This window comes from Eubalaena glacialis, chromosome 13 (genome assembly GCF_028564815.1).
Source record: "Eubalaena glacialis isolate mEubGla1 chromosome 13, mEubGla1.1.hap2.+ XY, whole genome shotgun sequence".
Taxonomy (NCBI): domain Eukaryota; kingdom Metazoa; phylum Chordata; class Mammalia; order Artiodactyla; family Balaenidae; genus Eubalaena; species Eubalaena glacialis.
The window spans coordinates 28,883,919-28,908,829 of NC_083728.1; the positions used below are offsets into that span (position 1 = coordinate 28,883,919).

General features: G+C 49.7%; 1 protein-coding gene across 1 annotated transcript in view; it reads right to left on the bottom strand.

Annotated features, from left to right (window-relative positions):
* Nucleotides 1-3,291: 3,291 nt before the first annotated feature.
* RSPO4 (R-spondin 4) overlaps nt 3,292-24,911 on the bottom strand; it is a 39,552-nt gene continuing 17,932 nt past the window's right edge. Inside the window, exons 2-5 of the mRNA XM_061209827.1 lie at nt 10,433-10,621; nt 9,592-9,732; nt 6,776-6,961; nt 3,292-3,395 (exon numbers count right to left, since the gene is read on the bottom strand). Of these exons, the coding sequence (XP_061065810.1) occupies nt 3,292-3,395; nt 6,776-6,961; nt 9,592-9,732; nt 10,433-10,621 (620 nt within the window). The remainder of the gene's footprint in view (nt 3,396-6,775; nt 6,962-9,591; nt 9,733-10,432; nt 10,622-24,911) is intronic.

Consider the following 24,911-nt stretch of genomic DNA (forward strand, 5'->3'; position numbering starts at 1 on the left):
CGCTGTGTGCCTTGGCAGGAGGACCATAATTGCCGCCATCATGGAGACTGGCTATGGGATGTTGGGCGGGGGTTCTCCGCTGAGTCGGTTTCCCCTCTGTGCAAGAAACGGCCTGGGCCTTGGACCTCTGAGGTCCGACCCTCTCCGCGCTGCTGCGAACGCCAGTCATCCGAAGCCACCATCGCAAGCGGTGTTGTTCGGTTATGAGCCTGTTCCTGGTTGGGTGACGCCCTCTAGTGACAGGACGTGGGTAGGACGGGCATCGTGGTGCCCCGTCAGGCAGGTGCGGAGTGAACCCAGGCGGATGCAGAGCCGGGGCAAGAGGGCCTTAGCGGGCCTAGCTGGAGTGGGCCGCTGGAGGGGTCAGGCAGGAGCTCCTAAACCTGGGCTAAGCTGTTAATTCTCTCCCACTGGGGTAGCATCCGGAGGGGCCAGAAGCCGGAACCTCCCCCATACTCTGCCTGACAGTCCTCTCTTGCTGGGTGTCCCCATCAGTTTCTGAGCTTCTCTCTGAGTTTGGCCTCTAAGAGGTGGTTACCTGGGAGGGTCTCCTTCCCAGTAAGGGGCCTAAATCCCCAGGAGAATGTGGGAGAGGCTGGGATTGGTAAGGATTAGGAGCTGGGGGTCAGGGAAACATCTGAGATCCAAAGGTTATAGGAGGGGCTTAGGCCCTGAAGAAACTTCATCTCCTAATTTGAAAACATTCAGAAAAAATCTTGTCCACAGCCCCCAATTGGGGCAGAGGTCCAGGCCCCCTGAGGGAAAGAACATGGCCAGGGGATTGCAGGACTGGAACTTTCCATTCCTATCTTTCTGTCTTAGAATTGTGGAATTTGGAACATTCAGCATCCTAGAATTTGAATCTTATCAGAAAACTCCACGTAGAATATAAACTTTGTAGAATCAGATTATTGAGCCTTGAGGTCAGAATCCAAAGCGCAGCCCCCTCAAATTTAGACCCAGTGATCTGGGACTGGAAGTCGTCTAAGAGCTGCCCTCTCCCCTGATCTTGTCTTGGAATAAACGTTTGCTCTCACTGTCTGTTCCTAAATTTGTTCACAATTAGTAAGTCTGGGTGGGGCCCTGAAATCTGAATTTTTAGGAAGCACCCAGAGGATGCTGTTGGGCCACCCAGGTTGGGCAATGGATTTAATCCAGTTATGCCTCCTCTTCATCCATCAAACGGGGGCACCGAGGCCCAGAAAGAGGAAATGATTTGGCCTTGACCCCACAGATTGCCGATGACAGGCTGGGACTTGGACCTGTGCCTCCCAGTGCTGAGGCCCCTCTCACCAGCAGCCCAGGAAGTTTAGATGGCTCCGTGGAATTGTCACACCTCCTAGGTGTCCCTGACCCCTCAGACATGTCATATAGCACACAGATAGGTTCCTGGGGTCTCTCCTGTAATCTTGGGGCTGAAAGGCACAGGAGTGGGGGGAGCACAGGGTTGCTCTCTTCTGCCTCTGGCCGAGCCCCCTTCTTACAGGAGGCCTGGAGGGGCTGAGGGCCCAATTCTCCTCTCCCTCCATGCCCCCCACCCAGTCCCTGGCACACCCTGGCCCTCTTGGCCCCGGGCATTCCAGAGAAAACCACCCCATATCATTTAGATTCCGCTACTCCAAACTCATCAGCATCATGATTTCGTAACACCTGCTTGATGCCCAAGAAGCATTTGCGAATTTCTTTCTTTTCCCTTTATTAAAAAAAAAAAAATAGTGGGGTATTGAAACAACAACAACAGAGCATTTCAGACGCACAAACTTTTGCAGAAGAGAAGCTGGTGACCTGGCCAGGCAAGGGGCTCTTGCTGACCTCAGGGAGGTGAGAGGGGGATTGAGGCCTGGGAAGGGGCAGGTTCCGCAGAATCTGTTGGAGGCAGTGCTAGGGGATCCCCATGCACCAGGCGGAGGGAGGCCTGAGGGTGGGCGCTGTCTCGGGTGGGGATGTGCTACTTCATCACCTTTAGCCTCTCCTCCAGCCAGCTGACAGCCCCAATTCCCGGGCCCCTGGGGTCTCACGCTCTCCCTGCTCCTGGCTGCTGGAAATGCCAATGTGAATTGGGAGCACCGCTTCCTGGGAGTCAGGGGAGCAAAGGAAGAAGGAGGCACTTGATGGCGGGACGACAGGCAGTGAGGAGACGCCTCCTCCTGCTCTTCCGGCTGGTGTGCGGGGGTCACAGGCTGGGGTCTTGGGGTGCTGTGGGTGAGTGGGGGAATCTTCCCCTGCTCCTGATCCGACAACTTCCTTCCTCACCTCCCCAAGGGCTCCCAAAGTTTCCTCTCAGCTGTGGGTGTGCTGAGCGCGGCAACCAACAGGTGGAAGGCACAGCCCCTGGGTTCCCTGTGTGACCTTGCGCAAGTCCCTTCTCAGGCCTCAGTTTCCCCAGCGGTACAACGGGCAGGAGGAGCCAGGGGCGAACAGAGTGGCTTGGATGATCTCAACGTTCCTTTCAGCCTGCATGGCCTCTTCTAGGATGGGCTGGTGGTTCCTCCAGGGATGACAGCCCCACCTGATGCAGGACATGGGTGTACCGTGGGCTCAGGAAGCAGGGGCCAGGGAACCGCGAGAGGGAGGGTGCTGAGGGAGCACTGATGAGGGCAGCAGGCAGCTCCCAGGAGGGTGACTCTGTGCCACAGGTGGGCACGGGGCTGGTTGACCAGCCAGAGGCTCCGTCGTGGCTCCTCCGTGGCCAGCTGGGGCATCAGGAAGCCCTGAGACTCTTCCAGGCAGTTCCCAGGGGAGCTGGTGGCTGAGGGCTGTGGAAATGCCTCCAGGGATTGGCCAGAGCTGGAGGCACCCACAGCTCCGGGTTCTGGGGTCTCCTCTGGAGCAGAAGCGGGTCTCTCAGGACTCAGTAAGCCTGCCTGGGCTGTGCCCCGGGCCCTGCTCTTAGAAACACCTTCTCTGCGAAGGGGTCAGGGAGGGTCCGGGAAAAAAGATGTTTGCTTTCTTTAAGGAGGAGACAGAGAGCGAGGGGGGTGAGGGGTGGAGTGCACAGGAGCTGGTCTCTGTCTTAGTGCGCGTGTGTCGGGGGGAGGGACGCAGTGAAGAACAGAAGAAAAACAGGAGGAAAGAAAAAGATAAAAGGAAAGAGATAAAGAAGAGAAAGGAGGGGAGGGAGAAGGGGAAAACAGAAGTGGAAGAAATGCAGGAAATAAAAGAGAAAAAAAGAGAGGAGAGGTGGGTGAGAAAGAAAGAGAAGAGAGAAGGAAGAGAAGAAGCAGCAGCAAGAAAGCGAGGGGCGCGAGAGAAAGCTCGAGGCTGCTGGCGGTCTGGCTGCGGGCGGCGTGCCTAGGCGGGCGCTGGGCGGGGCCTCTCTTCCCCTCTGCCGTCCAGCTTCCGGTCCTTGCGCAGGCGCCGATCTTTCCCGCTCTTCTTCTGGCTGGGGTTACTCTCTGCAACGAGAGCGCGGGGCATTGTTGCTGAGGCCATCCTGACAGAGGAGGGTGCCCCCCACTCCCCGCAGCAGGCTCGGAATGACATGGGGGTGCTGACCCGACAATCCCTCCTTTTCGGAGTTGGGACGGCAGCATCACTTACCCCAAACCGGACACTCCCCTCAGTCCCTCGGCGGGGGGCGGGGAGGGCGCTGACCTGCTGAGCACCGCCCATGCCGGGCATCTGCCCCAACAGGCCTGGAGGTCCACTGTTGGGACCCCAGTTGGGACTTAGGGTGGCCTCGAGGGGGCGCCCATGACACTCCCACGTGCACTCACTGCGCGGTTTACAGGGCTCTTCGCTGGAGACTCAACACCTCTCACCTGGGTCCCGGCACCAACCTTCTCACTCAGCTTGGGCCCAGCTCTGCCCTCCAAACGGCAACAGTAACGTCAGCACTTAGCTGACGCTCCCGCTGAGTACGTCCGTCACCCTCACAACAGCTGGCAAGCAGGCGCAGGCCCACTGCCCCATCTGACGCCGTCACCGGGGTCTGTACCTCACCCATTTCCCACCGTGGGGAGTGGATGCAAACCCCAGACCTGCCTCGGGATCCTGACCCCATTGCGCCCCACGCCCCATCCCCCGTGGAGCTGGGGTGAGTTTCTAACACAAACATCTTATCAAGTCCCATTTCTCAGGTGAGGTGACTGAGGCCCAGGAGGGGCCTCGCTTAACTCAGTGGCACAGCCTGGGCTGCAGTTCCGGGCATCACTTTCAAGTGACTCCTCACTCACTTGGAAGAAAAGACCACGTTGTCTCTGTGGCCTCCCCCCACCCGCCCCAGCCCCCTTGCTCACACCGTCCTGGCCACTGGCAGGTTCATGCCACCTCCACACCTTTGCACTGGCTTTGCCCTCCGCCTGGAATGCTCTCCCCATTGTTTTTTGTCATTATTATTATCAACAGGTGAGAAGACTGAGGCATGGTTGGGAGCAGGGCCAGCCCTAAATTTCTGTTTTAAAAGTGTCTCCACATCCAGGCCATTTTCCCCCATCGTTGGCCCCATACTCTTCTCCCACAGGAGCCATGTGCCCCCTTGAACATGAAGAAACCGAGGCTCAGGGAACCACTTCCCAAGGTCACAGGGTGAGGCAGTTAGAGAGCTGGGAGTGGCAAGGGGAGGGCAATTTTATTACCTGAGTATCAGCTGTGTGCCTGCCTCCTCTGGAGTCAGGGCTCCTCCCTTCTCAGGGTAGACTCAGGGTCATCCCCTGAGACCTGGCTGCCCGCTCTGGGGCCCCCTACACCCACTCCTGGGCCCTTCGGGGGCGCTGAAGCCAGGCGCCCCTCTAAGCTCCCGCTGACTCTGTCAGCCCTCAGGGGAGGAAAGCATCTGGGGGATGGGGTGGGGGGCTGCCTGAGGGGCCCTTGCCAGCTGTGAAGGTGGGAAATGGGGTGAGAGGCTTTGGGTCCCCACCCCTTCCCTAGGCCTGCCTACCCACCCACCCTGCCATCCACAAGTGTTGACTGAGCACCTACTATGTGCCAGGCCCTGTTCTAGGTGCTAAAGAGGGAGCTGGAAATAAAGCAAAGAACTTGCTTTCACTGGAGGTCCCACTCTATCGAGGAAGACAGACATTAAACAAGTAAAGAATGTGCATGATCATTTCAGGAAGATTTAAGAGCTGTGACGTGATATGATGGAAAGTGACTCTTGGTTGGGGGAAGCTCACGGAAGGCTCTCTGAGGAGGGACATTTGAGCAGATGCCACAGGGTGCCCACAGCAGGGCTGTTGTGAGGATTAAAGGCATCATATTTACAAAGCACTTAGCACAGTGCCCAGCATGTGATCAGCGCTTTATGAATGTTTGCTGCTGTTGCTATTGTTGTTATTATTCTTATTGTTATTATCTGGGGGAACAGCTTTCCTCTCTCAATCCCTCCACAGTCAATCAGCCACTAGCTCTCAGATGCCATGAGAGATGTGGCCATCGTGCTACAGAGACCTGTCCGTCTGTGTGGGTGCTTCCTCAGGTCTGGGGTCTCTTAGTTTCTCTGGTCCCATCTCAAACTCATCCTCTGTCCCCAACTGCCCACTATGGCCCTGAGGGGCCTCCATCTCTGTTATCTGCACTCCCAACCCAGACACCACAAGCCCTTCTGAAACCAGGGGTGCCCCTGGGTTTAAGTCCTGACTCCACCCCGACCCAGTGAGCCCCAGGTGACCTGGCTCCAGGGCCCTCACCCTTACCGTGGCTGTAGATTCTTCTTTGCACACAGACCTAGGTTTGAATTTCAGGTCCACCCTTCCCTAGCTGTGTGACCCTTGAGCAAGTGGCTCAACCTCTCTGGGCCTTAATCTCCTCATTGGTAAAACTAGAATAATAACAATACCCACCTCATAGTGTCATTGTGCAGATTAAATGACTTAATGAATGTAGAGAATTATCACAGTGCCCTGTGCATAGTAGGTGCACAGTTAACATTAGCTAATGCCACATTATTACTACTCACTGTTTACATCTTACCCACACACTCTGCGGCCTCTCTTCTATTTAAATCAGTGGTTCTTCATAGCCCCTGGGGTATTCTGGAACTCTGCGGTGATCTCGGTTGTTACAACGAAGGGGGTCCCTGGGGCATTCAGTGGAAGGGGATGGGGGGTGCTGCGTGGGACAGTCTCCCAGGAAGAAGGCCCCATCCCAGCCAGTTCTCTAGTGGCTGCTCCAGCCTCACGTAGGGAGCTCAGAGTTGAACTCTGTCTCGTGTGTGAATGCCAAGTGTTTGCGAACACTTGTCCCATTACTGAATATTCTAGGGCTGCCAGCGTGGTGTCAATCGAGAAGTCAGACAGTTTTGTTGGACTTTACTAAGAGCTGGTCGCCATTTGGGAATTTGCGTCTCTAATGGCAACACAGCCGTTCATGAGGCCCTGACTGTGGATGGCTACCACTTTCACTGTGATTTGACTTTGGTCAGTACTCTCTGGTGTGTTGGGCCCAAGCGCTGCCATAATGAAATTTCTTTTATTTCTCTTTTATAGTTAGGCACCATACTGATTTTTAAAAAAAAGACCAGTGCAAGTGGGTCACATCATCCATGACTTTGTTTCAGAGTGTAAAGAGGGCGTCCCAAGTCCTTTGACAGGAGGTGTCAGTCTGAAAGGGTTGCAAACTCCTGCTGGAAAGGGCAAGCTTGATCTTCCCAAGGGGTCTGGGACTGACCCCAGTAGGACACCAGAGGGGGCAATGCTCAAGGCACAGAAAGGTGTGGCTAGTGGGGGGCTTTCAGGCAGCCTTACAGGGACTCTTTGTGGGCGCTGTGTCCCAAGGCCACTCAGAGCCACCCTGGGCCCTGCCTGCTGCTGCCCCCCGTGCCCGGCCTGGTGCTCACCTCCTGGGCAGGGCCTCCGAATGGGACATTGCCTTGACTCAGACAGCACCTGGCAGGTGGCTGCCTCCTCCCGCCCGGCCCGGCTGGCCTCCCGCACGCGGGTCTCCAGGCCCCAGGCTGAGCCGCAGGTCTTCCCGTTGTGTGTGCAGGGGCTCCAGCTGCCCCAGGGGCCCAGCTCACACTCCTCTGTGAGGTGGAGAGACAGACAGACAGATGGGGTCAGCCGGCAGTGAGTGTTCCTCAGATCAAGGGCAGGGTCTGAGCGGTTCAGTTCCCTGAAGACACCATCTCCTCATGCAAAGGAGTCACAGGCTATTACAGGGAGCAGAGGGGGACGTTTAAGCAGCTATTTGTAAGAGCCTGGGATGAGAGCTGTACTAGAGCAAGCACAGGCTGCTGCGGGCCAGAAGCCTGAGGGACCGGTTGTGTGGCTTTAAAGGGGAAGGCTTCCCTGAGGAGGTGACAAAGGAGCTAAAGGGAGAGAGGACTTCTTCATCAGGTGGTGATGGAAGGAAGTGCATGCGGGGCAGCTGTGCACAGCCCGGGGGCCTGGCCACCTTGTGTGAGGGACGAGGAAGCTACAGTGGGGGTGGAGTGACGGTTCAGGAGGGGAGGGGCAGGAGATGAGGCTACAAGGTCAGCTGGGAGACCCTCGGGGCCAGCACCTGGATTTTGAACTTGATCGTGTGCCTTTGGTCAGCTGTACGAGGTGGGAGCTACACTGTGCTGTTGTGAGGAAAAATGAAGTCATGGACATAAAAGGTCTTAGTAGGGAGAAATTTTCAAAATATATGAACATATATAGTATTCTTTCACATTTGATTCTTTTAAGAGTCCCTGAAAGGTAGGCAGAGAATAGGGCAGCTATTAATACCCCATTTTGCAGATTAGGACACTGAGGTCTAGAGCAGGTGAGGGGCTTGCTAAGGGAACAGAGAAGGAGCTCACAAAACAGAACTGCAAGTGTTTAAGATCCAGTTGGGCCCAGAAACCAGCTCTCCAGACCTTAGAATGATGGTCCTTCACAGATGCATTCATTTGGGAAGCAAAGACTGAGCACCTACTGTGTGCCACATGCCGTGCTGGGTGCCGAGGTACAGTAGGGACAAGACAGACCCTGCCAGTCTGTCTGCTGGTCTTGGGTCTGCCTCCCAGAGTTCGCTGTCTAGAGCGGTCAGGCTGGAAGGCAGGGTGCTCTTACAGTGATGGGGAAAAACAGGCAGCTGTGGGAGACCAGAGGGTCCCAGCCTGGGTGACCTGGAAGGCTTCCTGGAGGAGGAGACTCCTGATCTGAGTCTTGAAGTAGGGGTGGGGAGGTCAGCCAGGCTCAGGGAGGGGCAGGAGGGAGAAGTGCTCCAGGTGAAAGGAATAACCCTAGCAAAATCCCCAGTATGACTCTGCCCTCCATGGGGAAGTTGGAGCACGGACTCAAATGGAGAAGGAAAAAAATGATAGGGGTGGAGAGGTGGCAGATGGGGACCAGACTGCCCATAGCCTGGGGGCTCTACCTGAGGACAATGGGAGCCACTGAAGGGCCTTGAGCAGAAGAGAAGCCTGATCAGATTGTCATTTTGAAATAATCACTCTTGCTTCTGGAATGAGCCAGCTGCGCTAGAGGCAGTGAGACCAGAGGCAGGCAGGTAGGCAAGAGGCTGTGGCCAAGATCCCAGCAATGGGCAGAGGGTGGGGAGAAAGGGATGTGTGGGGATGGGGTGGGGAAAAGGGGGAAGGAGGGGTGGGGCAGGTTTGGGAGCTTTATTCTGCTTCGTTTTCCCCAGAGTTCTTTTTACCTCCTAACATCTGTATTTATTTTTGTGTGTCTTCTGTCTCCCCACTAAAATGTCACATCTATAAGGGCAGAAGTTTGTCTGTTTTGTTCACTGATATGTCCCCAGCAACTTTGAAAGTGCCTGGAGCGTAGAAGATGCTCTAGTAAATATTTCCTGAGTGAAAGAACGAGATTGGATTGGATGTAGGATGAGAGAGAAGAGCCCACAGTGATGCCCGGAGCTGGTTATTGATGGAGGAAGCCCAGAGGAAGCACCAGGCTGGGGATGGGGAGGGAGGGAAGGAGGCATCCATAGAGCAGGTGAGGATGTGAGTCTGCTGCCCATGGAGAAATGCAGCTGAGGACAGTGAGTTAGGAGCCATCAGCTTTTGGAATGACCGTGAACATGTGCCCAGAGAGAATGTATAGGCAGAGATATGTGATTTAGGTGAGAACACTGGAGAATAGCCTTGTGTAAGGACAGATCACAGAAGAGGGGCTCACACAGGAGTCTGAAAAGGAGTGGTGGGAAAACAGAACAGTAATGACAGCTATGATGTGTAATAATAATGACATGTATTGAGCATTTGCTGTGTTAGTTACTGTATTAAGTGCTTTAAATTGTATTAATTTACCCCTTACAACAACCCTCCCCCATGAAGTAGGTTCTATGTTCTATTGTAATTTTTTTAACATTTGGAGAAACTGAGGGACAGAGAGCTTAACTGACTTGCTCAAGGTCACTAATGGTGAATTTTAGAGCTAGCATTTGAACCCAGGCCTTATTCCAAAATCAATGCTCTTCTTCTGTGCTCTGTGGCCTCTCTTGGCAATAATATTGATGTAGATGTTGGTAGTAATAGTAATCATAATAGCTTATGATGGGTCTAGTGTATTGAAGGGTTCATATGTGTACCTGACATGATGTTGGGCTTCCCATCACCACGTGACATTCTCCTATGATTTCTTCCAGGTCTCCTGACACCCCTCACCAGCCCCTGCTCCAGGGAGGGAGGGGACAGGGCAGGGTGGGGATGCCCCCACTCACCCTGGCACTCCCGTGTGCTCTGCTGGGCCGCGGTGCCCGGCGGGCAGGTGGGCAGACACTTTCCTTTGTACAGGTAAAACCGCCTCTTGCACTGGATGCAGAAGTCCTGGCTGAAGCAGCTCTCACATGTGGCCCCACATTCTGTAATACAGCCAGGGCCACCCTTGGTGAGGGTGGCTGCCCAGGCAGGGGATCCTCTGGGACTGCCTGGGACTGGGGAGAGCCTCTGAGTAGCCCAAGCTCTGTAGCACTGGGGTCTGGAGTCAGTGTGTCCTTTGAAGCCCAGACTTGCCCAGGGTCAAACTGGGCTGCATTCAAGAACTCTTGTTCTCATTTGAACTGAGGCTCAGTGGGGGCAGGTGACATGTCCAAGGTAACATGGTTATTTTGATTCCCTTTCTCATTTTAGCTGAGGCTCAGAGAGGGCAAGTAACTTGCCTAAAGTCACACAGTAAATCTGGACTGGGAGCGAGGACTCCCTACTCCATTTCCATCAAAGATCAGAGATGGTCATGATTTGTCCAGGTCACAGTGAAAATTAGAGTAGGAGTTAGGGCTCCTTTTCCCATTGAGCTAGGCCCAGAGAGAGTGAGTAGCATGCCAAAGGCCACACAGCCAAACTAGGGTAGAAGTGAAGGTCCCCTGTCCCCTTAGTGTTGAGCCCAGAGAGGGCACTGACTTGCTTGGGGCTTCACAGCCAGCCTGAAAGCAAGCAAGTATTTCAGAGTCTGGGCTCAGGCATATACTACTTCCCCTGGGGCTGCGTTGGGCAGAGGTAGGATGTGGGCCAGAGATGCTCAGGAGCACAGTGCTAGCACAGGACAAGGGAGGGGCCACATACTTTTGCACCTGTTGACCTCCTGGCCGCGGACGCCGAAGTAGCCGGGGGGACAGTCATGCACACACTTGCCGTACTGGCGGATACCTTCCCGGCGGATGAACAGGAAGAGCCTCTGCTGGCAGGTGGAGCAGCCATTCTCCTCTGAGCAGATGACACAGCCTGTGCAGTTGCCCCCCAGACCAGTGCCCACTGCCAGCCAGACCAGGGTGGAGGGTGGGGAAAGGAAGAGAGAGATAGTCAAACCATATGCGTGAGCAGCTCAGACTGTCTCATTGGTATAGCAATTGAGCACATGGCCACCCAAATGACTACATTTCCCATGCAACTAGATGTGATCATGTGACCAAAATCTAGCGTGTTATAAGGTAAAGCAGTGTGTGCAACTTCTAGAGAGCTTAAAGGGCAGGGGCATACCCTTTGTCATCCCCTCATCCTTCCTGTTGGGTGGAATGTGAACATGATGGCTGGAGCATGAGCATCTATTTTGGATCATGAGATAGAGACCATGTGTTAAGGATACTGGAGAAATAAGATAAAAAGATCCTGGGTCCTCGAGGAAGGTAGAAGTGCTGCATCAGCCCTCTTCTGCCTGTGCAGACTGTTACATGAGAGAAAAATCAGTATCTATTTTGTTCATACCACCGTTATTTGGAGTCCTCTGTCACTCACAGACAAACTTGATCTTCACTAACATAGTGTGTATTTTTGACTGTGTGTGGGGTGCACATGCCTGTGGGGGAGCCCCTCACCCTCCTGCTGCCTTTCTGAGCAATATCCCATTCCTCACTGCCACCATTATCAAAGGCTCCCAAAATCATCAAGTATAGCAAGTGGAGGAAAGGAACTTTTTGTTGTTCCAGAATTGGCAACCAGGGCCCAAAACTGGGAAGAAAGAGGTGGAAAATACCCTGGAAAGAGAGCTTCTCCAGGCTTATAGGGAGTCTCTGCTGTCTGACCACCACCTGATCAAGCTGACCACCTAGAGAGGGGGACTCAGGGGACTTAGGAGCTGTCAGCCCGGGGAAGGGGGAGTGCTGTGGCTTTCCCTCTGTTCCCAACCCCCAAACCAAGAGAGAAGAGATGCAAGGGTACCCCCTCACAGAGACGGATGCCTGCAAAAAGGGGTGACCAGCACCTCATGCCTTGGTTGGACATGAACCTGTGTGGCAGCTCTGCAGGTCTGCCCCATCCAACGTCTGTTTGAGCAGAGAAAAGAGACCAGGAGAGAGAAGGGCCAAGTTGCGAGGGGGAGGCAGCAGAAGAACCTGCACATCCTTCATGGCAAGCAAGGGGGTTCTCAGCAGCAAGGGCCCCCTAGGAGTAGCCAGGCTTACGTGCTGTTGCTGCTGCCTCCCCAAGAAGACTGGTTGCTGGCAGGGGCCCCAGCAAGAGGCAGCAGGGCAGACCATCGGGGGTAGATTGTAGTTGGGGAGAGTCAGAAAGTGACCAGGTGTCATTAAGGGACAGAAGAGGACCAGGTAGCTTCTTAGACACAGCGATTAGGGAAACATGAAGCTGTTTCATGTATGTTAATACTCCATCAAGGTCAGCCTGTTTAATAAACTACTTATACACTTTGGTTCACCTGAGCCCATGGCCACCTAGCAGGGGACATTCTTGACTCTCCAGCCTCACCCCCACCCCCTTCCTATTGGTGCCCCATCTTCCTTTCAGAGGAATTCCCTGTTGTGAGAGGCCCTGGAGAAGGGCAAATCCTGGTGCCTGCCCCCAGGAACAGAATCCATGGAGGCCTGGCCCTTCTTCAAGTCGACAGTGAGTGGGCATTGACCAAAACCTGGCCAATCAGATACGTCTGGTAGTAGGGCTGAAGCCCACAGAGGCGACTGTAATAGCAACGCAGATGGTGACAAAGCAAAACTCTTACTAACCACTGTCTCTTGGAAGAGCTTAGAGGTCACTCAGCCCAACCCCTGCCGCTTCACTGGAGACGCTGAAGCCAGAGGAGGTGCAGCCTTCCCCAAGGTCAGGTAGCCAAACAGCAAAGAAATTCCAATTAGAGCTACAGCACAATTTGTAGAGTGATATTTCAACATGCTGCAGAAAAAAGAACCCAACAAGGACCCTCCCCTGACCTCGGAGGGTGCGGTGTGTGTGTGTGCACATGCGCACAGGTGATGGGTCTCAATTAGCATCATTCATCACCGGGTTTTTGTAGAGAGTTGTCTCTGCCTCCTGCTGCATCCTTGGTCCCGGCAGTTGGTAGGGTGCCCTCTAGTGCCTCTATGTTGTAATGGCACCTCTGACTTTTTGATTCTGATGGCCTCACTCAGGCTTTTCATCATATCTCTAACTCACTAGAAAGAGCAGTACTGTTCCTCCCACTTCCCCAAGGTCATGGGTATAGAGACTTGAATGCTAATTTTATGAATAATAAGTGATGACAACTAGAGTTTGTACAATGCTGCTTTAGAACGATCCAAACTTGATGGTTCTTAAACTTGACTGTGCATAAGAATCCCCAGGGAGGCTTGTAAAGTATATAGGCCCAGGGATGTGCATTTAAACAAGACCAAAATAGATGTAATTGACATTGTGGAAGTGTCTTCCCTGCTCACAATCTCCTTTCCCTGAGAACAATCTCCTTTCCCTGAGAACCAGACGTGGCAAATATTCTTGTACTGCATGACCCTGTCCCCTGGCCAGTGGTGGACAGGCTGTACCAGGGCCTGACAGTTCATCCAGGCTGGGACAATTAGACCATCTCTCTTGAGAATTTTGACTGTGGGCCGACAGACAATGGTCTAGGATGGCCTCTTGACCTAAGGACATTTGTAGGAGGGCAGGGTGGCCTGTGTGAGAAGCTTTGGTGAGCACTAGCATCTGTGGCACATTTCGTTGCTAACAGAGGCCCCATCTTTGACTTTGAGGTTCATGTGGAACCATCTCTGTCCAGATGCATTTAACCTGGGATTGGGCAGTCAGAGAATCAGGTCCCCTTGACTGCAGTGATTGGTTTAGACATAGGCACATGTTTCAACTAGAGCTAGTCTTAGGATTGCGTGTGTGTGTGTGTGTTTACACTCTGTTTGGATTTGAGAAGATGTAGACCAGAGCTGGTGGGCAACGCATGCGGGGTGAGTGTCCCGAGAATGGAGGCCACACAAGAGATTGTCTGTGCACCTGGATCCACCCCTGGGAGGGTCCATAAAGTCTCTTCTTTTCTAAAACCATTTTGAGTAGGGTTTTCTGTCACGTGCAGCCAAGGACTCCTGACTACACAGAAGCAGAGAGAGAGAAAAAAAAATAAATCAGATGCAGGGAGAGAAAAAAGGCAACCAGAAAGTTCATGGGCCCTAGAGGGTCAGACAGAGTTTCTGACCATCTTCCAAGCCCAGGTTCCAGTCCCCCAAGGCTTGGCTCACCCCATAGCTCCAAAGAAAGTCACTAGTTCACTTGAGCTAGCTCTCCTCCTGTCAAATTACAATCAAAATGATGTATCTCACCAGATAGGTGGAGCCCAACAGATCATGATGGAGCAGCTCTGCTTCAGCAAGGCCGAGGGACCTGAAGCACTGCCCACCCAGCCTGACCATGGCACGCCAAGGGACCTTGGGGTTGTAGGGAGCACAGTTTGAAAACCCCTGGCTCCTTCTACACCTCAACTGCACGCTGGCCTTCTTTGCTGCCCTCTAGCGGCTCTGATGCACATTTCTAAATCAAGTATTTGAGCTCTGATTGCAAGTTCCCCGAGCTTTCCTGGGGCATCAGAGGGGATGGCACCCCCTGTGATTTCCCTTAATAAGTATCTCCCATAATCAAGACCATCCTCCCCTGGTCAAGGTGCCAGTTGTACCAAAAAGGATGGCCTTGTGTTGCTCCAGCAGCTGGAGGGGCTTGGAATGACATCTGAGTCATATTGTCTTTCCCCAAGCACCCAGGGGATAAGCTGAGACTTGGATGTCCATTTTATGGAGAATGACAATGGGGTTGGCAGTTTACAAAGGGATGCAGGCTTATAACAACTCTGAGTATGTGCATTAGCCCAAGGTTGAGTGATCCATCCATCCATTCATTCAACAGTTACTGAGCCCCTACTTTCTGTGAGGTCCAGTGCTGGGGGCTCGATGGTTATGAAATGTGGCAGCAGCTGTGTGATTATGGGCAAAGTACTTTAACTCTCTGGGCCTCAGTTATTCTAGCTGTAAAAGGAGGGATAATGCTTAACTTGCAGTGTTGTTGTGATGAAAGGAGATGGTACATGGAAAACTCTTAGCTTAAAGCCTGGCAGCAGACTTCTGATAAATTGGATATCTTGTTATTATATTGTTTTCTGCCCTCAAATACCTAAGGACATATATTATGGTCCAGGTGTCCAGGTTCAAATCCTGGCTCCACCACCCACTGACTGACCTTGGATAAGTACCATCATCAATGTGGGCCTCAGTTTCCCCATCTGAAAAACTGTGGCAACAACCCCTACTCCCACACGTTTTGTTATGAGGTGTGTGCAAGCAGCAAGTGCCTGGCATGTAGTAGGTCCTTCTCTATAAATATAAGTTCCTTTCCTGTTCCCTCACTGTCAAGATACATGGTGGGATTGTCAGCCCACATTTGGAGCCTCCTCCCCTTTCACTGGTGAGCAAAGGGAGGCCAGAGGCACTGGTGGAGGACAACCACCAACCACCATCTCCAGGGAGATGGTCTTTCATCCTCAGGATGGTGAAGGGCTCAGGGCAGAGACAGAGGAGGCAGATTTGGTCTTGGGTGAAGGGCAGGTTTTTCTTTCTGTTGGGATCACGGAATGACCTGTGTTCTTTGAAACGAGGGTTCCCAACCTCAGAGTCATCCACATCCTGAGAATGACCCCAAGCCCCTTGTTTTGATAGGAGTCAATGGTTCAGTGTTTGCAAGTGATCTCTATATTTTTTCATTTAGGGATTTGAGCGGATTCAGGGTCATCTCTGCATTATCATGCCTCCCACCCACCTTCACTCTGCAGAGCTTTCCTTGAGGGGGTCAAAATGCACAGGGAGACATCTTGGACCCTGAAAATTACCTGTTTTCCCCAGACAGGCTCACCTCCTCAGCAGTCCACAGTGAGTCTGTCAATGAAAAATCCTCAATACCCAAGCCAAGAACTCCAGCTACACACTTAAAAAAAACTAAAAAAAAAAAAAAAAGATTTGCCACCATTTAAAAAAATCAGATTTCACGTAAGAAGCTGGAATTTGGACTTCTCTAGAAAAGGTATGAATACCTGCTAACACTGGGCCTGCATTCCTGCAGGGCAACATTTGGTTGGAGTTCCACAGATGGGGCATGTGCTCTCCAGTTTGCCAGTCCCCACCACTCCCTATTGCTACTCCTGACACTGAGGGCAAAGGTCAGCTGCCATGTATTATCCCCCTCGAGCTGCTGTTTATCTTGTACCTGCTTCATTCATTCACATTAGAAGGCAATGTAGAGCAGGGGTTCCCAAACTTGGGCACGCATCAAATTCACCTAGAGGGCTTGTTAAAAACACAGATTGCTGGGCCTTCCCCCAGAGCTGCTGATCCAGTAAGTCTGAGGTTGGGGGTGGGGGCTGAGAATTTGCACTGCTAACAGGTTCCCACTTTAAAGTGGAGTAGGGTTAAGAGCCAGACTGCTTGAGTTCAAATCCCAGCTCTACCCTTTATCCTTGCCCATGTGACCTTGAACTAGTGCCTTAATCTCTCTGTGCTTCAGTTTTCCCATCTGTAAAATAGAAATCATACTGGCCAACCTTACAGAACCTTGAGGACTTGAGCAGGCTTGACACTTAACAAGGGTCTCAGTAATGTTACTATCGCCACCTGCCACGCTTCCATTGGTGTTTGTGATCTTGGACTTGCTTTGGCAATCAGTGCAGAACTTTTAATTTGATGTCAACATTTTTGGGGTAGAGTTTCTTCATAATTGGGATGTGCCCAGGGAAGTGTGTTTTGCATGAGAACATTGTGTGTCATGGTGGACTAAAGGATTTAACACAGCTGTCCCGAAGGACTCCCTGTGGGTGAGGAGGATGGGGAAGAAGAAAAAGAGACCGCTGCTCCCTGCCCTAAGGCAGTGCAACCTGAGGAGGGCCAGGCCCTGCCCTGGGCCCTGCTATGTCCTTGAGAAGGATCCAGAACCATGTAGGGGGGCCCCATGCAGAGAGTGATGGGCAGTGCCTTCTCCGACCCCTGCCTGGCAGTGTGGGATGCATGTCACCGATAACCAGAGGAAATAAACAACATCTGGGCTCCCGTCTGCCTGCTCAGACCGCCACATATGGGAGGCAGTCACTGCCACTGGAGGCTGGCTCAGAGGACCCCAGGCACATTCCTGCCTCGGGGGCAGATTGCACCATCCCCAACAAGGCACGGGCCCTAGAGATGACTCCAGGTTTGGAGACTCCTGCAGGTGTGGGGACATTGAGATGATCTCAGCTTTGCAGCATGACAAAACACCATTTTCTGGCTGGGTGATCTTAGGCAAGTGGCTTCACTATTCTAAACCTCAGTCTCCTCTTCTGCAAAATGGGGACAATGGTAGTAGCAATCACCTCCCAGGCACTTGTGAGCTCATCCATGCAAAGTACTTAGCACAGCTCATGGCTGATGAATGAGCATTATTTTATTACTTGATTCATGGGAGATACATGAGAGGCACCCCGAGGTGCTCACTTGAGGGCCAGGGCCCAGCTTGACTCATTCTCCTTCAAATTTCCACAGTCTTGCACATTGTAGGTGCCCACTATTTCTTAAAGGAAAGAATAATGCATGAATGAATGATGGCTTAATAAAAGTTCTCAAAAACTGTTCTCAGGGAGGCTGCAGTCTAGTTGGGAGAACTAGGCTCATACATTGCAAAGAAAGCTGATGATGTCTGCCCAGCAGAGCTCAGAGCCAGGGGCTGGGCACAGACTGCAGTCATCAGGGATGGTTTTCTGGAGAGGCAGATGTGGGGACGGGAGCAGGACTAGTCTGTGTGGGAGAAAGAAAGGTTTTTAAGAGAGGTGAGTATGTGACAGTATGTAAGTTGGTGGCAGGGAGGGAGCCTGGGCAAGGAGCAGACAGTGAATCCCTGCTAAGGTGTCTGTACATGACACCAAGGGGTTAATGGGTAGGACCCTCAGAATACAGTAACAATAGGCACACATCCAAAATGGAAACCTGTAATCCTTTCCCCTCCTTCCCCGCAAACCTGCCTCTCCTGTCCGTCTGGGTGAATGGCTACTCCACTCATGGTCAGAAATCTTGGAGTCACCCTGCCTCTTTTCTTGCCTTCCTGTCCCACATGGAATCTGTCAGAAATTGGTCTGCACCAACACATTTTTCCCCCTCCCTCCTAATCATCGCTTGCCCTGCTCCAGCCATGCTGGCCTCATCCTTGCTGTTCCTCAAACATGCCAAGACCACTCCCTCCTCAGGGCCTTTGCACTTGCCCCTCTCTCTGCCTGGAATGCCCTCCCCACATTCATCCTCAGGGCTTACCCCACTTCAGGTCTCTGCTGGAACGTCCCCTTCTCTGTGAGACCTCCCTGACCACCTCGCCTGAAGTAGCACCCATCCCTGCATCCTTGTCTCACCCTGCTTTGTTTTTCTTTGGCATTTATCCCCACCTGATATGTGAGGTGTTTGTTTGAATTTTTGGTGTCTCTTTCCCACCACTGAAAGGTGAGCTCCAGGAGGGCAGGGATAAACCACAGCACGCTCCACAGACTCTTCAGCACCATGCTTTGCTCACTTAAATTATCCTGGCGAATGTTGCACATCACTGCTTCATCCTTGTTTAGAGCTGCTTACCATTCCATATAGAGATGCTGCAAAATTAATTTAGGTATAATTATCATATCTATTTCAGAGAGGAGGAAACTGAGGTCCAGGGCAGTGCTGCTGCTTGCCTGAGGTCACTTAGTAAGAGGACCCAGGCAGTGTGACTGCAGAACCTGAAGGCTTCATCTCGAGGCCACACGGCCTCCCAGCTGCCAGTGTATCCCAGCACCTCCTTTAATCCTCCACACAGAATAACAGGTCCCCTTGCTAAGGCCTTGCTAGGTTCCCAGTGCTGTGCTAAGGCTACTGCCTCCTTCAATGTCCATTTGACCTTGACTGAGACAGGAAATTAGCCAAACAGTGGCAGTACATGTGTTCCCAGGACAGACCCTGCCTCTTCTGCATCTCTCATTCATTTTCCCCTCATCCCGTGCTCACCTCCCCTCATTTCCATGATGTGGGGCAGATCAGTACCTGCGTGTTCAATCAGGGGTGACATGCCTATTTCCCTGTCCTTCAGGTCCCCTCTAAGCTCTCTACAAGTGATTCTCTTGCCACCCACCTGGGCCTGGGGAGGTGGGGAAGTGCCCTGCCCCAGCCCCTGCTTGAAATCCACACAGAATCCTTTTCAGACATCGGCTTCCATGGGCTGGGGAGGTGGGGAGATGGAGGCTGGTAGTGGAGCCAGGGTTCATACCCACATCTGCTGTTTCCCAGCCAGTGGTGATCCTGAGATTTAAATCCACATCAGAATCACTTGGGGCTGCTTATTAAAAGCAGAGGCACCTCCATCCCTCGATATATGCTGTTGGTTTAACGTGTACAGTGGTGTGCCTGGTGTCATATGTGTATGAACTTGCGTGATTTTCAGAAACCACTCTGTGAGGTCAGCCAGGGCTTCCCAAACTCTAAGGAGCACACAAAGTGCCCAGGGACCTTGGGTTCAAGTGTAGATTTTGATGCTAAAGGTCTGGGCTGGGGCCTGAGATTCTGCTTTTGTACAACGCTTCTGGGGGATGCTGATGGTGCTGGCCCCCAGACCTCATTTTAAGAAGCAAGAAGGCAGGTGCTGTTATTATTTCTTATTTTACTGAGGAACAAACTAAGGCTCAAAGGCCAACAACTATAAGTCACAGAGTTAGACAGAGCCCCCAAACTCTACTGTGTCACAGTGCCTGGCCCTGCTGGCCTGACGATGGATGAGAGGTTGGGCTGATATTTGGAAGGGGCAACTTGACCCCTCTTACCACTCATAGGAGGGGTATTTTCCCAAGTGGCCCAAGTGGAGGACAGTCCCTGCCAAGCCCAGCATGGCAAGAAGAAGAGGGGCTGGGTTCGTGTGTCCTGAGCATGTGTGTGCCTCTGAGACAGTGGCAGGTGTGTGAGGACAGATGAGACCCATACCAAAAGGATTCTAGTGCCTGGAGGTTGAAGCACGGAGAAGGCCTAGGCTGTGCTGCCCCTGCCCAGCCCTCCTGCTAGGCGGGGGAGGGTGGACAGTCCAGAGCGGGCTGCTTGTGCCTGGAATCCCTCCCCACATCAACCCAAATCTCTGCTTCCTTATCCCTTAACGACCCACCCTGGACCCACAAGATATGGTCTGCCTTCATTAGCCATTCATTAAGGGCGGTCACCTTTGTGTTCCTGATGGGAGCACTGGGGGCCCTCAGCAGCCCAGAGCAGCTGCCAGAGACCTTCAGAAAATCATCGCTGCTTTAAAAAAAGATTTGTTGGCAGACAGCAGAAGCAAGAAGAACTACAATCCTGCAGCCTGTGGAACAAAAACCACATTCACAGAAAGATAGACAAGATGAAAAGGCAGAGGGAGGAACAGATGAAGGAACAAGATACCAGATGAAGGAACAAGATAAAACCCCAGAAAAACAACTAAATGAAGTGGAGATAGGCAACCTTCCAGAAAAAGAATTCAGAATAGTGATAGTGAAGATGATCCAGGACCTCGGAAAAAGAATGGAGGCAAAGATTGAGAAGATGCAAGAAATGTTTAACAAAGACCTAGAAGAATTAAAGAACAAACAAACAGAGATGAACAATACAATAACTGAAATGAAAACTACACTGGAAGGAATCAATAGCAGAATAACTGAGGCAGAAGAACGGATAAGTGACCTGAAAGACAGAATGGTGGAATTCACTGCTGCAGAACAGACTAAAGAAAAAAGAATGAAAAGAAATGAAGACAGCCTAACAGACCTCTGGGAGAACATTAAACGCAACAACATTCGCATTATAGGGGTCCCAGACGGAGAAGAGAGAGAGAAAGGACCAGAGAAAATATTTGAAGAGATTATAGTCGAACACTTCCCTAACATGGGAAAGGAAATAGCCACCCAAGTCCAGGAAGTGCAGCGAATCCCATACAGGATAAACCCAAGGAGAAACACACCGAGACACATAGTAATCAAATTGGCAAAAATTAAAGACAAAGAAAAATTATTGAAAGCAGCAAGGGAAAAATGACAAATAACATACAAGGGAACTCCCATAAGGTTAACAGCTGATTTCTCAGCAGAAACTCTACAAGCCAGAAGGGAGTGGCATGATACACTTAAAGTGATGAAAGGGAAGAACCTACAACCAAGATTACTCTACCCGGCAGGGATCTCATTCAGATTTGATGGAGAAATCAAAAGCTAAGAGAATTCAGCACCACCAAACCAGCTCTACAACAAACGCTAAAGGAACTTCTCTAAGTGGGAAACACAAGAGAAGAAAAGGACCTACAAAAACAAACCCAAAACAATTAAGAAAATGGTCATAGGAACACGCATATTGATAATTACGCTAAACGTGAATAGATTAAATGCTCCAACCAAAAGACACAGGTTTGCTGAATGGATACAAAAACAAGACCCACATATATGCTGTCTACAAGAGACCCACTTCAGACCTAGGGACACATACAGACTGAAAGTGAGGGGTTGGAAAAAGATATTCTATGCAAATGGAAATCAAAAGAAAGCTGGAGTAGCAATACTCATATCAGATAAAATAGACTTTAAATTAAAGAATGTTACAGGAAACAAGGAAGGACACTATATAATGATCAAGGGATCAATCCAAGAAGAAGGTATAACAATTATAAATATATATGCACCCAACATAGGAGCACCTCAATACATAAGGCAACTGCTAACAGCTGTAAAAGAGGAAATCGACAGTAACACAAAAATAGTGGGGGACTTTAACACCTCACTTACACCAATGGACAGATCATCCAAAATGAAAATAAATAAGGAAACAGAAGCTTTAAATGACACAATAGACCGGATAGATTTAATTGATATTTATAGGACATTCCATCCAAAAACAGCAGATTACATTTTCTTCTCAAGTGTGCAGGGAACATTCTCCAGGATAGATCACATCTTGGGTCACAAATCAAGCCTCAGTAAATTTAAGAAAATTGAAATCATATCTAGCATCTTTTCTGACCACAACACTATGAGATTAGAAATGAATTACAGGGGAAAAAACGTAAAAAACAGAAACACATGGAGGCTAAACACTATGTTACTAAATAACAAAGAGATCACTGAAGAAATCAAAGAGGAAATCAAAAAATACTTAGAGACAAATGACAATGAAAACACAACAATCCAAAACCTATTGGATGCAGCAAAAGCAGTTCTAAGAGGGAAGTTTATAGCTATACAAGCCTACCTCAAGAAACAAGAAAAATCTCAAATAAACAATGTAACCTTACACCTAAAGGAACTAGAGAAAGAAGAATAAACAAAACCCAAAGTTAGCAGAAGGAAAGAAATCATAAAGAGCAGAGCAGAAATAAATGAAATAGAAACAAAGAAAACAATAGCAAAGACCAATAAAACTAAAAGCTGGTTCTTTGAGAAGATAAACAAAATTGATAAACCATTAGCAAGACTCATCAAGAAAAAGAGGGAGAGGACTCAAATCAATAAAATTAGAAATGGAAAAGGAGAAGTTACAACAGACACTGCAGAAATACAAAGCATCCTAAGAGATTACTACCAGCAACTCTATGCCAATAAAATGGACAACCTGGAAGAAATGGACAAATTCTTAGAAAGGTATAACCTTCCAAGACTGAACCAGGAAGAAATAGAAGAGATGAACAGACCAATCACAAGTAATGAAATTGAAACTGTGATTAAAAATCTTCCAACAAACAAAAGTCCAGGACCAGATGGCTTCACAGGTGAATTCTATCAAACATTTAGAGAAGAGCTAACACCCATCCTTCTCAAACTCTTCCAAAAAATTGCAGAGGAAGGAACACTCCCAAACTCATTCTATGAGGTCACCATCACCCTGATACCAAAACCAGACAAAGATACTACAAAAAATGAAAATTACAGACCAATATCACTGATGAATATAGATGCAAAAATCCTCAACAAAATACTAGCAAACAGAATCCAACAACATATTAAAAGGATCATACACCATGACCAAGTGGGATTTATCCCAGGGATGCAAGGATTCTTCAATATATGCAAATCAATCAATGTGATACACCATATTAAGAAATTGAAGAATAAAAACCATATGATCATCTCAATAGATGCAGAAAAAGCTTTTGACAAAATTCAACACCCATTTATGATAAAAACTCTCCAGAAAGTGGGCACAGAGGGAACCTACCTCAACATAATAAAGGCCATATATGACAAACCCACAGCAAACATCATTCTCAATGGTGAAAAACTGAAACCATTTCCTCTAAGATCAGGAACAAGACAAGGATGTCCACTCTCACCACTATTATTCAACATAGTTTTGGAAATCCTAGCCACGGCAATCAGAGAAGAAAAAGAAATAAAAGGAATACAAATTGGAAAAGAAGAAGTAAAACTGTCACTGTTTGCAGACGACATGATACTATAGATAGAGAATCCTAAAGATGCCACCAGAAAACTACTAGAGCTAATCAATGAATTTGGTAAAGTTGCAGGATACAACATTAATGCACAGAAATCTCTTGCATTCCTATACACTAATGATGAAAAATCTGAAAGAGAAATTAAGGAAACACTCCCATTTACCATGGCAACAAAAAGAATAAAATACCTAGGAATAAACCTACCTAGGGAGATGAAAGACCTGTATGCAGAAAACTATAAGACACTGATGAAATAAATTAAAGATGATACCAACAGATGGAGAGATATACCATGTTCTTGGATTGGAAGACTCAATATTGTGAAAATGACTATAGTACCCAAAGCAATCTACAGATTCAATGCAACCCCTATCAAATTACCAATGGCAGTTTTTACGGAACTAGAACAAATCATCTTAAAATTTGTATGGAGACACAAAAGACCCTGAAGAGCCAAAGCAGTCTTGAGGGAAAAAAACGGAGCTGGAGGAATCAGACTCCCTGACTTCAGACTATACTACAAAGCTACAGTAATCAAGACAATATGGTACAGGCACAAAAACAGAAACATAGATCAATGGAACAAGATAGAAAGCCCAGAGGTAAACCCACGCACCTGTGGTCAACTAATCTATGACAAAGGAGGCAAGGATATACAATGGAGAAAAGACAGTCTCTTCAACAAGTGGTGCTGGGAAAATTGGACAGCTACATGTAAAAGAATGAAATTAGAACACTCCCTAACACCATACACAAAAATAAACTCAAAATGGATTCGAGACCTAAATGTTAGACTGGACACTATAAAACTCTTAGAGGAAAACATAGGAAGAACACTCTTTGACATAAATCACAGCAAGATCTTTTTTGATCCACCTTCTAGAGTAATGGAAATAAAAACAAAAATAAACAAATGGGACCTAATGAAACTTCAAAGCTTTTGCACAACAAAGGAAACCATAAACAAGACGAAAAGACAACCCTCAGAATGGGAGAAAATATTTGCAAACGAATCAACGGACAAAGGATTAATCTCCAAAATATATAAACAGCTCATGCAGCTCAATATTAAAAAAACAAACAACCCCATCCAAAAATGGGCAGATGACCTAAATAGACATTTCTCCAAAGAAGACATACAGATGGCCAAGAAGCACATGAAAAGCTGCTCAACATCACTAATTATTAGAGAAATGCAAATCAAAACTACAATGAGGGGGGCTTCCCTGGTGGCACAGTGGTTGAGAATCTGCCTGCCAATGCTGGGGACGCGGGTTCGGGCCCTGGTCTGGGAGGATCCCACATGCCACGGAGCAGCTGGGCCCCTGAGCCACAATTACTGAGCCTGCGCGTCTGGAGCCTGTGCTCCGCAACGGGAAAGGCCGCGATGGTGAGACGCCCGCGCACCGCGATGAAGAGTGGCCCCCGCTTGCCGCAGCTAGAGGAAGCCCTCGCACAGAAATGAGGACCCAACACAGCCATAGATAAATAAATAAATAAATAAATAAAATTTAAAACTGCATTCTAAAAAAAAAAAAAAAAAAAAACTACAATGAGGTATCACATCACACCAGTTAGAACGGGCTTCATCAGAAAATCTACAAACAACAAATGCTGGAGAGGGTGTGGAGAAAAGGGAACCCTCTTGCACTGTTGGTGGGAATGTAAACTGATACAGCCACTATGGAGAACAGTATGGAGGTTCCTTAAAAAAGTAAAAATAGAATTACCATATGATCCAGCAATCCCACTACTGGGCATATACCCAGAGAAAACCACGATTCGAAAAGACACATGCACCCCAATGTTCATTGCAGCACCATTTACAATAGTCAGGTCATGGAAGCAACCTAAA